This window comes from Grampus griseus (genome assembly GCF_964374135.1).
Source record: "Grampus griseus genome assembly, chromosome: X".
Taxonomy (NCBI): domain Eukaryota; kingdom Metazoa; phylum Chordata; class Mammalia; order Artiodactyla; family Delphinidae; genus Grampus; species Grampus griseus.
Window position 1 is genome coordinate 86,563,011 of NC_138999.1, and position 13,436 is coordinate 86,576,446.

Here is a 13,436-nt window from a genome sequence, read left to right on the forward strand (position 1 = left end):
AGCTTTTTTGTGAATGCTTTAGACTTACACAGGAACTTAATAAGAATATAGATTTGATAAGGCACAAGAGCTCAATACAAGATGATGAAACAACAAAATTAGAGAAAAAGGAAAACTGAGAGCAAAGAATAAATTAAAATGTAAACAAGATCATTCATTCAAATCAGTAAATTAGATACAGCAAAAAGGAAGGGGGGAGGGAAGAAGGGAGGAAATGGAAAAAAGAAAATGGCTGAAAATCAAAGTAATAGCACAGAAGAAAGGGTTGGGCTATTATGATTAATTGCTTTCACCTTTCTATTTTTCTTTTGCATTTGACAGTAAAAGGACAGAAATGGAAGATGAAGAAATCCAATGTCCCTGAAGTGGAGAACTTAACTAGTGAAATAGAAAGAGTTCACAGGATACAATGCAGAAAAATTTTCCATCAATGAAGAAAGAATTCATCAAGGGTACACTGTGTATTAGGGAAAAATGAAACAGGATGATCACCATTGAGATCTATCCTTGTTAAGTTACTAAACTTCAAGAAAAATAAAAGGAAATTTTCAGGCATATTCAGACACACATGTGTGCATGTATGTGTGCATGCACACACACCACACACACACACACACACACACACACACACAGTGTGTTACCTACAAGGGAGAAAAAGAAAAGGCTAGCTGGCCTAAGACTCCTTCAGTTACATTCAGTGGCAGAAGACAATGGAGTAATGTCTACAATATTCTAAGGGAAAGAAAGTGTAACCCAAGAATATAATATCCAGCCAAGATATCATTCAAATTCATAAAGGGACTAGGCAGACATTCTTAACATGAAAGAGTGAAATGAACATAGCACCTACAAGCTATTCTTGAAGGAACTCCTCAATGATAAAATCCTGACAATCAAGAAATAAGTCAGGGCTTCCCTGGTGGCGCAGTGGTTGAGAGTCCACCTGCCGATGCAGGGGACACGGGTTCATGCCCCGGTCCGGGAAGATCCCACATGCCGCGGAGCGGCTAGGCCCGTGAGCCATGGCTGCTGAGCCTGCGCATCCGGAGCCTGTGCTCCGCAATGGGAGAGGACACAACAGTGAGAGGCCCGCGTACGGCAAAAAAATAAAAAGAAGTCAAAGTAAAGGATTCAGAAATATAGATGAACCATGGGCCAAAGCCTGGTTGTAAGCATAAGATCCTTTTAAATACGAACTAAAAGTAAACAAACAGATAAAACAAGCAGATGATTTATGATTGCATAACAGAATGTAAATGTTGTAAGCCCTGACAAAGTAAAAATAACTTGATTAATAAAAAGTGGGAGTAGGGGAAAGTGTTAGGAGGAAGTGTAAGCAAGCTAATCTCCTCCTCCTTCTTCATAGTAGAGTCCACTGATAATGTTTAATATTGAAAAAGGTAGATTTACAAAATGACTAAATGATCATTTGACCCAGCAACTCCACGCCTAGGTATCTTTCTAAGAGAAATGAAAACATATGTCCACACAAAAACTCAATACAAATGTTCATAATAGCATTAGTCTAAAAAGTGGAAACAATCCAAACGTCCATCAACAGATGAATGGATAAACAAATGGGGGCAATAAAAAGAAATGAAGTACTGATACATGCTTCAACATGGATGAACCCTGAAAACATTATGTTAAGTGAGACAAGACAGTCACAAAGGACCACATATTGTATGATTCTATTTAAATAAAATGTCCAAAATAGGCAAATATATAGAAATTAAAAGTAGATCAGTGACTGTTTAGGGATGGGAAAGATATGGAGGTTGGGGAGTCACTGATAGCTAAAGGGTACAGGGTTTCGTTTTAATGTGACAAAAAGTTCTAAAATCAATTGAGGTGATGGTTGCACCGTTCTGTGTATATACTAAAAACCATTGCATTGTACACTATTAATAGGTGAATTATATGGTGTATGAATTATAGCTTGATAAGGCTGTTACCAAAAAGACACTACAAAAAAATGACTAACTGCTCAATGGTTTTCATATTTTTTCTTAAGCTTAAATGGATATTAATGACTAATATCTTTTATGGTAAAGAAACATTCGTCTGAAGATTAGCAATTCCTGTATTTTATTTCAGTGTTTTATTCTGTCAAATTCAAGTAAAATTAAACAAAGCTTTTAATTTACTATATTATGACCCAATATTATAAAGGCTTTTCAGTCTATCCATCCACCCATCCCTCTATCTACATATATGCACAAAAGATATCTGAAATAATTTTCACATAATATGAATACTGGGGTAGTAAGAATTTGGGTGATTTGTTGATTTCTTTATTGTTTCCTATACTGGTTAAATGTTTAATAATGAGTATGTGTTATCTGTATTTGTCTTCAAATTGTTCTTATAAAGCACAAAGTAAATATACCAAAATGTTAATGTTTACATGTGGGTTGCAGGATTAGGAAGTTTTTTTTTTCTTCCTTCTTTATTCTTTTCTGTACTTTCCAAAGTTGCCTACAATGAGCGTCTATTATTTTACAAATAGAAGTAAAAAAATAAAAGAATTAAAGGAATGTGTAGCAGTTCTTTAAATGATTGCTGGTTCTTACCTGGGTTCCTTCTGTTGCTCCTGAATGATCTTTCTTCCTGGCCAGATATTGCCCATCTGTGACTGATGAAGGAGGGACTGTCCCATTGTCTCTCTTTTATTCACTTCAAGACAAACAAAAGCATGGCAGAGGGGTGGTGATGAGGGGGGGCAACGGAAACACAGCATGCTTGCAGAAAGGATCAACACAATCTTCATGTTCCCTACAAACAGGCTGAGCTCATGGAGTGAAGACACCACCAATAAGAATACACTAAGATTCCACAGCAGAGGGTCTATCACCCACAGCAGAGGGTCAAGCACCTCAAGGAACCATTTCCCGACAGGTCCGGTACCTGCAGGTTTGTGGCGCAGGGACATCCTGATTATCTCACTGCCGGTGCGGTAAGCAAAGCGATTCACTTTCTGGTCATAAAACCAGTCTCCAGTTGCCTTCTTCAGCTCTCTGCAAAGGAATAAAAGAAAATGACATATGGATTAAAAAAACGCCCTTGACGTTCAACCAACAAAGGATGAGGGGAGAAATTCTAACCACAACTGGGGCCCCATTTCTTCTCTCTACTCAGCCATAAGTTAACACTCACATTTCCTTGGCGCACACCTTGCATCTCCAAGTACCATTGCTTTCCTGGATACGGCAGTCCCGACACACCAGGTGATTACAACCCCGACAAGTGTTGGTCTTGGGAGTCAAACGGCCCAGGCTCTCCTGGCACCGGGCACAGGTCCGATCACTATAGTGTTGGCTGCCCCTTTTGGCCCCTTTCCTTTTTATCTCCAGTAACTCATTCTTCAGTCGTCTGCCAAGACCCAAAAGAGAAACACAAGTGATTTGAAATCTGCATAGGCTGGATGGAGAGGGGTTGAGGGGTAGAGACAGTAAGACTATTTGGTTCTGTGGAAGCAACCTCAGAACCCAACCTGACCCACTGAGGAGTTGTAAACCTCATACACAAGTTCCTCTGAAAGTCAGATGAGAAGTATAAGGAAAAGTCCAGGTATCATTGGTTAAAGGCCTGGGAACCCATGATTTTTCTGGGACTCTTACCTAATCCTTTTCTCATCTGCTTTTCGGAGCTCCTCATCTCGTTGTAGAACACTGAGGATCAAATTCCTTTCCACCTCAGACAGAAAAGAGAGGTCAAGTATCTCCGACATGACTTATTCTAGTTTTTCCTTCTACTCTTCTTTCTTCAAAGCTACCAGTCCAGGAGAGCTACCCCAGAGTTACCTGAAATAAGATAAGAACTAATTTCGCACAGGTAATTTACTCCAGAAGAGGCCCACAGCCCTAGAGCCTTTCGGTGGGCTACCTCCCCCTTGAGCCAGGCTAGAGATAACATAGAAGTATGTGACCAATTTACCATTCCTACTCCCAGGTGAATCCTACCCTGAAAATGAAGAGGCTTTGATTTTTCAAGAAGAAACACTTATTCATGACTCTGCCAAAGGGTTGGGTCTTTCAACATAAGTCTGGAAAGAGCACAGAACAGCTGAGTCAAATTCCCCCTCCACCAAAGTGTCTCCTCAATCATCCAATTTTCAATTGTTTTAATGTTCTCAAGTAACAAGTCTATTAAGCCAAATAATCAGACAGCTGGTCTCTGTAGTGGAGAAAACCACACAGGGACCTCTGCCAGTTGAAACCCATTTCCCCTTTCCTGACCAGCATCCATGTTCCCAGGATGCAGTCAGCTTTCTGCTACACTTCAAAACTGCTGTCACCTACTCTATCTCCCAAAGTCCTTATTGCTAACACTGCCTCAAGAATATCTTCACCTATTTCACGCACATTTGTTGAGAACTCAATCACAGGTATTGGGCAACATGCTGGGGATACAGAGATGAGTAAGGCACAGTTCTTGTCTTTAAGAAGGTCACAGAGTAGTAGGGGGAGACAGATACATAGTACAGTGTACTAAGTGCTATTAAAGGGATAATAAATTGTTATGGGAACTTACAGAAGGGAGTAACTAGTTCTATCTTGCCTAGAGAGGGAAGAGAGAGAACTATACATGTGGAAGGTTTTACAGAGCAGGTGGATTTTACCTTATAGAACAGAGTATATGTTTGTTGGTTGGGGAGAACGGTAGGAAATACAGGTTGGAACCAGATTATGTAGCTCTCAAATACTCCTAAAAATTAAGAATTTAAAAACTGATGACATAGACAACAGAAATCCATTGAACATCTTTGTTGTTGCTTTGTTTTTGATATTGGGAAATGACATACTCAAATTTGTTTTACAAAGATCACTCCAGCTATAGTATGGAAGACTGATTCAAAAGAAAAATTGAAGTACAGTTAGTAACACATTGTAAAATATGCATACTCCTTAGGCAAGCAATACCACATCAAAGAACCTACCCAATAGAAATATTCACATAAATGTGTATGCAAGGTATACGTACAAGAAAGTTACTGCAATATTATTTGTAAGAGCAAAAAGAAGTTCTTTAACAGAGAAATCATTAAACAAAACAATACTTCCATATGATAGCATACTATGTATCCATTTTAAAAATGTGGTAGAGCTGTATGAAAATATGGTCCTGAGTGGGAAAAAAAGTCATTTCAGGACTGCACTTGAATGATCTCTTTGGTAAAGTATTTATCTATACATTTGTATATGCAAAGAAAAAGGTCTAGAACAAAACCCATTATTATTGGTTTCTCTTGGGAAGCAGAACTGCAAGGGGGCAACTTTTACTTTTTACTTTACATAGTTCTGATTTTTTTTTTACAAACATGTCTTACTTTTAAATTTCAAAAAAGAAAAAAATTCAAAGGAGACAGGGGGATTATTATAATAATCCAGACAAAAAGACAATCTAGGTTTACTTAACTATGCTTCTAACCAATTAGGCAGAGTCACTGTATTTCTGTCATCCTCTGGTTTCTCATCTACGAAATGACCTACCTCTCAAGCTTGTCAAGAAAATTAAATAATGTGTGTTAAAGGTCCCATCACAATGTTTGGAACACAAGTTTGGAGTACACGTACTCACTGAATCTGCTGCAGGGCAGGCCTAAACCAGAACAGGAAGAAAAAAGAACACAGAATAGGTTTGAGAAGTAGAACTGACAGAATGGAGTGACTGATTGAGTGGAGAGGATGAAGAAGGTGAAGGCAAAGATGCCTACTGTGTATGTCAAGGTTAAACAACTGACTAGTAACAGTCCTGACAGTGATAAGGGCTGTAAGAGAAGAAACAGGTGTGAAAATAAGGCAAGAAGTTTCATTTCAGTCATATTGAGTTTGTGCTGCATACTGGATATCCAGATAATTAGGTTCTGGAAGTAATTGGAGGCATAAAACTGTACCTCAGGAAGAGAGACTGCATCTGAAAATATAGATTTGGTTGTCATGAGAGTCAAACAGCCCAGGATGGACAGAGCATGAGAAATGAAATGAGGATCATACTTACCTTCTCTGCTCTCCCTTGAAACTACACAACAAGCACTTGTCACTTTTTAAAACTAATTACCGACAATACAATAGAGAGTATAAACAACACAGCAAAGTGACACAGGTTCCAGAAATCTCAATATTTTCTTGACTTCACTATTTCTTGGTCTTTATTGAACTATAAGATGCTAAGCCTCTTTCATAGGCCCTTTCTTAGGTAGTCTTGAGGAAATATTCTTAATTCTTATCCCTGAGGAGAATATATACTCTCCATGAGAACAAGGACTTTTTCAATATTCTTCTATGTATCTGGCCCAGCACCTAACACTGTATTTGGCACATTGTGTTGCATATGCCACCACTACTGTTGATCATCGTCACTATCATCATCACCCCAACAGTTCCGTTTATTGAGAATTTATTACATGCCAGGCAACAAGTACTTTACATATATTAACTAATTTAATCCTCACAACAACCCCAAGAATGAGTACTATTATTATCCACATTTTATAGATGAGGACTCAGGAGAGGTTAGGTTAACTTGCCCAAGAATAAACAGAAAGTAATTGCAGTTGCTGGGATTCAAGCCCAGGCAATCAGATTCTAGAGCTAGTGCTCTATTGGCTCTGTCCAGGCAGGATCGCGGCCAAAGCAATTATAAAATAAGCAATTATAAAATATTGAACAGAGCAATCAAAAGCATTGTGGAAATGAATTCCCATATGTGTGATTATGGCTGAAGAACTGGCAAAAAATCAGCGGCTCCTAGATAAAATAGGTATCACCAATTGTCTGTCAATTAAAGACCAAGAATGGCACAGGCATACTGGAAATGAGAGCAAAACCAGATTTATTAGAAAATTGATGTTTGTGGAGAGGCAGCAGAGTTCTGTGATGAGACAAGCACATTGGCACAATAATGAGACCAAGTAATAGTAAAAGCCAAGGAAGTAACAGCATCATTGAGGAAACAAAGACAGCACCATAACAAAATGGAACTGCTAATACTATACATCTTCCCTTTATTTTTCACTCATGGACTTGACCAACCAGAATTGCCCCCCTCTGGAATCTTAAATTCAAAAATCCCTACTTTTCAATTACAGCTTACTCCCACTACACCTGTTCTTCAACCTCATCAAGACCACAGTCTCTTGAGCCCACCCTCCATTTTCTCTTGGTCTACTTGCCTCCTGTTGATCTATATTCCTTCCCTACCCATCCTGGACTCCAGATGGCTCAACATTTGAATTACTCTCACCAATATCTTCCATATTCATGCACCTTCATCTCTCTGCAGCAACTGTCCATCAAAATTCCAAACCTGTACCAATGCTATAGTAGTCTGCCTTTTCTGCTCCTATACCCAGGTCCTACATAATTCCTGGTCTACAATCTCAGCTGGACCCTCACTGTTACCCATAAGTCTTTTTACATGCCTTTAGTTCAGTTCCCTTACCTAGTCCTTTCAGGTTCTATTTTAAGCCTTCATTCATCTCACATCCCCTCTTCCCTTTCCCCTAGTTCCCATCAGACATTCTTGTTTCACCCTTGTAAAAAAAAAAAAAAACGTTTTTAGAATCCATCAGCCATGACCTCCATCAGCTCCCTGCCTCCTCTCCCCCATCACTTGCCAATGTGACTCCTTTTAGAAAAGCCACATCCCACCCCCAACCCCACCTTGGACCATAGGTTGCTATTTCCAATGTTAACCCTGTTACTAGCCAGCTCACTTGAGATGCAATCTTGCAGAGTCAGTAGTGGGGAAAATAAAACAGAATAAGAAAAAAAATTTTTAAGGCAAGGAGAAAAAGCATAGAAAAACTGAAACAAATAGAAAGCAAAACATAAGATGGTAAAAACAAGCTCCAACATCTCAACAAACAAAAAATATATGAGTAAAACTCATCCTTTTAAATACAGAGGTTAACAGACTATATAAAATTTAAGAATCCAGGTATGTGCCATTTCATGAGGGACACATCTATAACATAAAGATCAGGAAGGACTGAAAGTAAAAAAGATGGAAAAAATATACCAGATAAATGTAAACCTAAATAAAGTTGAGGTAGTTATATTAATATCTAAAAAATAAAACTTCAAAATAATAAAAGCATTATATAAAAGATAAGACCACTACATAGAGTAAAAAAACCTAGTATGTTTTATTAATAGGCACTAATAAAACACCTCCAAATATATAAAGGAAGATTATGTACAACTAGAGAGAGAAATTGAAAAATGGACGATCAAAATGGGAGATTATATAAAATAAGCTACAAGGATACAACACAGGGAATATAGCTAATATTTCACAATAACTATAAATGTAACCTTTAATAATTGTGAATCATTATAGTGTACACCTGTAACTTACATAATATTGTACATTAACTATACTTCAATTAAAAAAGGAAAAAAATGATGTAATCTATGTAAATTATCTAGCACTATACTGATAACTGTAGTCAACAAATAAAATAGTCTAGAATTTGTTAAAAAAAAAGGGGGGGAGATTAACATACTTCTTTCAATTATTAATAGTAAAAGCAAAAAAAAAAGTACAAGCAGATAAAATATTACTAAGTATATAGACAAGTTGAACAAAATAAGCTTGATTTAATGGCCATATGTAGAATTCTATATCCAATTGGAAATCATATTCATTTTAAGCACATATGGAACATTTACCAACCCCCCACCACCAAATGACCATGTACTAGGTTATAATGCAAGTCTCAGTAAATTTCAAAGAAACCATTCTCATACAGACCATGGTCTCTGACCTCAAGGAAATTAAATATGAAATCAATAACAAAAGATAATTTTTAATCCTGATACTTTTAGAAATTTAAAGATACGTCTTAATAACTCATATGCCAAAGAAGAAATCATAACTTCATAATTGTACTAAATCTATCATTAACATCTTAAAGAAGAAACTTGCTGCCTGCCTCACCACCACCACCACCATGCCCATACCATACGGTAGAATGTTTTCTAGAAATTCAAAAAGGAAAACATGGGATAGAAACACTTCTTTTATATGCAATGAGTTAAGTGATATATTTTTATGGTAAATGGCACATCACGTTTTGAAAAATGTAACTCAGAAAAATAATAGGGGCACAAATAAGAAAACCAGACAGATTTGTGGTTAGAAAACCTGTCACTTTTCATATTCTCCCAATTGACGGATACAGCACTAGGATTTAATGGCAAAACCAAAGCCCAAGAAAACTCGTTAAGGCCCTTCACTGAAATTCAGTCAGAGGTATATAGTCAAAAGGGTAAGGATTATCTACTGAGAAGATCACAGCTCAGATAACATGAATGTCCGAATCCAAGCTCTGATGGACAATTTGTTCCATGTTAGTCGTGGGGTGTCAAGACTCGAATGAAATGTCTTAATATAGCATCCTTGTGGGGCCCTCATGCCCACAAGAAGATATTTTAGAAAAGATGGTTTGTTGAGTTAGAAAATTACATATATTTATTGCTCAGGATAATATTTTAATGCAAATACTTACAAAGGCAAGAGGGAACTGAAAAATCTACCATCAGAATGGGAGGTTAATATACCTCTGTCTACTGATAGCACAAGCAGATAAAAACAGTATATATACAGACAACTTGAACAACACAATAATCTTGATATAATTGTAGAACACGTGAACATGTGTAGAATTATTTATCCAAATGGATATATCCATTTTATACCCTAATCTTGTAGATTAAGAGATAATAATAATTAATAAATGAACATTAACACCAACACTAACACAGCTAGTTTTCAAGAAGGGGTGAGGGGAGCTCTCTCAAATTATCTTAAATTCTGAAGACCAGTTCAACAGAGCAGCGATATTTATTAGTTATATGACCTTGGGCAAGGGCCTAAAATATAAAAAAGATTATCAAAGATATAGACGTCCTTGTAAGAACAGTACTTGACTTTAAAATCATTGTGGTGTCCCCAAAATGGAAACTGGTGTGAATTAGAAAAACATCAAATAATGTCCCTGCACTGGGCAGCAAATAAAACATATTTTTCCATGTTTAATTTGCTGGGCACACTGGTAACCTTCCCTCTCCCAAACATGCAATGCACATATAAATGTGAAGATGGTAATACTTATGCTCAAACTAGAAACTTCCACCAGATGTGGCCTTCTTGAAGGGAGGCACTGTATCTGGACTTCATACCCCCAAGAGCTTACTTGGCATAGTGTCTGATACACAATATGAGTTCAATAAACGCTTACTGAATGTCTTCACCAAGAAATCTATTTGTATTTATATGTTTAAACTTAAACTCACAGAAACTGAAGAGTGGTACTAGAGCTGAGAGCAAAGTATTTTTATTTTCCTGAGGCAGACTGGTGTCATGGTTAAAAGCATGGCCTCTGGACTCAGACTGCCTGAATTTGAATCCCGGCTTCATCAATTACTAGCTGAGTGACCTTGGGCAATGACTAAACCTCTCAGTGCTTCAATTTCCTCATTTGTAAAAGGAAGATAATAACTATACCTACCACCTTGGGCTTGTTATAAAGATTCAATGAGTTTTTAAAATATGTAGTGTTTAAAGTAATGTAAACACAGAGAGTGCACTCCAAGTTTTAGCTATTTTAATTTTTGTCAGTTTTTATATGTGCATTTGTGTTTTAAGATGTGACTGGGTCTTACAAAGTGACATTTATTTTCTATTAAAGAATACAGATGAAGTGTGAGGTAAACTGCATCTAGACACCATTTAAAGTTTCAGGCATTTTTTTTAAGTGAGAAACTATGCTGACAACTTTAGAGGTGACAGTGAATTCCAGAAATATTGACCCATGTTCAAGGGCACAAAGGCTGAATTGGTATTTAATTAGTCCTCTAAACCCACAAGTAATAATGATGTGCTGGTTTTGCACATAAATTCTATTCCATTATCAGTCATGTCCCACTTAAGTGATATGACAAAAGCATTTTGCTGTTTGGACCAAGGGCAATGGACAATTTTGGTAAAGTTTATACCTCACTGAAAATGAAAAAGTAAACCAGTGTCTTTCAAAGGATATTAGTTTAACCAAGAAACCCTGAATCAAACTGCTATTGTTAAGCAAATGATAGTATGTTTTACACAGAAACTGATGAGTGATATGAAAAGATCTGCATCACTGCATGTCAGATTCTGTATACTTTTGAACAGATATTTAGAACTGATCTACCTATGTCAAGAAACGTGATGGTATGCACATTTTTGAAAAATTAGAATTGAAATTGGGCTACAAATTATAATTGGTCATGAAAATTTGGGATTATAAAATGTCAGTGGCCTTCTATTTCTGGCCAAGAATGGATGGATTTTTACCCTGCCTGGACCCCCCACCCCCCAAAATGGATAAAATACATAAAACAATGGTGATTTTCAAGACACTGAATATCAGGCAATGGAAGACTGTGATCCTTGGGAAATAGGAAACAAATAGGGTGAGCCCTCTGATTTTCCAGGCTCACTGTCTTGAGAGAGTTTCCAGGCCATGGTGCAGGGAGGACGAATACAGGCAGAGCTTGGTGAACTCCCCGAGTGGAGGTGACAGAGCTAAAAGTCTGGCTAGGGTTCATAGGACAGAGTACCTGAGAGAGCCATACAGAGTGAGGTCTTCAGAGACCTGCAGAGGGTCTCCCTCAAGTATTCAGCAAAGGACTGATCAGCACATGGCATGCCTATGAGGAAATTACCCTAGGCCAGAGAAAGAACTCCAGCTGAAAGGATTGAAAAGAACAGTGCCTGTCACTCACACATGACAAGGAGTAGTGCCTGTTCCACCAGTCAAACTGGAAAACCTCATGATTCACAGGACACTGGGCAGAGTACTCAGAAGGGTCTTGCCTACATAATGGGAAATAATGAGCCCTAGACTGTGCACTGCTTTGGTCCTGCCTAACAAATCTAAACAGAACCTGAAAGGATCAATCTCTTTCAAGTAATTCAAGTGCATCCCAGAACAGAGCTCAAGCTTATTTCTAGTAATATAAAAATATGCAGCACCCAACAAGGTAAAACTTACAATATCTAGTACCCAATAAAAAATAAACAGGCATGCAAAAAAGCAAGAAAATACATGCACAATGAGAAGAAAAATTAATCAAAAACTGACCAAGAACTAACACAAATGTTAGAATTAGCAAAGTCATTAAAACAATTATTATAACTGTATTCCATATTTCAAAAAGTTCAATAAAGACATGAAAGGTGTTAAAAAGACCCAAATCAAACCTAGAGATTAAAACACAATGTCTGAGATGAAAAATACACAGAATTGGATTAACAGCAGATTACACATTTCAGTAGAAAACATTATTGAACTTGAAGACAGCAATAGAAGCTATCCAAATGAAACAGAAAGAAAAATCACTGAAGAAAAAGAACAGAGCATTAATGAGCTATGGAACAAGTTTAAGCTGCCTAATATGCATGTCATTGGAGTCACCAAAGGAAATGGGGGCACTGAAAAAATATTTGAGAAAATACTGGCCCAAATTTTTTTCTAAATTTGATGAACACTATGAATCCACAGATCCAAGAAGCTCAATGAACTTCATGCACAAGAAACAGAAAGAAAACTGCAGCACATGGCACAGCATAGTCAAAATTTTTAAAACCAGAGATAATGAGAAAATCTTAAAAGCAGCCAGGAGGTGGGAGGTGGGAGGGAAACACCACATTAGATACAGAAGAACAAAGATAATGATGAAAGCAAATTTACCATTGGAAACAATGCAAATGAGAAGACAGTGGAACATCTCTAAAATACTGAAAGAAAAATACCTGTCAACCTAGAATTCTAAACCCAGTGTCATTCAAAAACAGAGGTGAAATAAAGACTTTTTCAAACATGCAAAAATTGAAAGAATTAATCACGAGCAGACCTGCAACTATAAAAAATGTTAAAGGAAGTCCTTCAGGCAGAAGAAAAATAATACCAGATACACATAATAGAAACATGGGTCTATAAAAAGTAATGAAGAACACATGCTATAGTAAATATGTGGGTAAAAATATTATTTTCTTATTTAAATTTCCTTTAAAAATATAATTGACTCCTTAAAGCAAAAAATTAGAAAACAATATATTGTGAGGTTCAAAACATATGCAGAACCAAGTTAGAAGACTTACACAATCTGTTTTCAAGACATTATAAACCTACAGTAATCAAGGGAGTGTGGTAGTGGCATACAGATAGACACTGGAAGAGAACAGAGTCCAGAAATAAATCCTTATGTTTATAGTCATTTGATTTTTGATAAAGATGCAAGGGAATTCAGTGGAGAAATGACAGTCTTTTCAACAAGTGGTGCTGGGAAAACTGGATATCCATATGCAAAAAAAGTAAAGATTTCTTAGATATGACGCCTAAAACATGATCCAGAACTTGCTAAAATAGACTTTATTAAAACTAAAAA

General features: G+C 36.9%; 1 protein-coding gene across 1 annotated transcript in view; it reads right to left on the reverse strand.

Moving 5' to 3' along the window:
• SYTL4 (synaptotagmin like 4) overlaps positions 1-13,436 on the reverse strand; it is a 67,956-nt gene that overhangs the window by 36,501 nt on the left and 18,019 nt on the right. The window contains exons 2-5 of the mRNA XM_082680842.1: positions 3,621-3,803; positions 3,157-3,372; positions 2,908-3,017; positions 2,574-2,676 (exon numbers count right to left, since the gene is read on the reverse strand). Of these exons, the coding sequence (XP_082536968.1) occupies positions 2,574-2,676; positions 2,908-3,017; positions 3,157-3,372; positions 3,621-3,730 (539 nt within the window). The 5' untranslated portion in view covers positions 3,731-3,803. The remainder of the gene's footprint in view (positions 1-2,573; positions 2,677-2,907; positions 3,018-3,156; positions 3,373-3,620; positions 3,804-13,436) is intronic.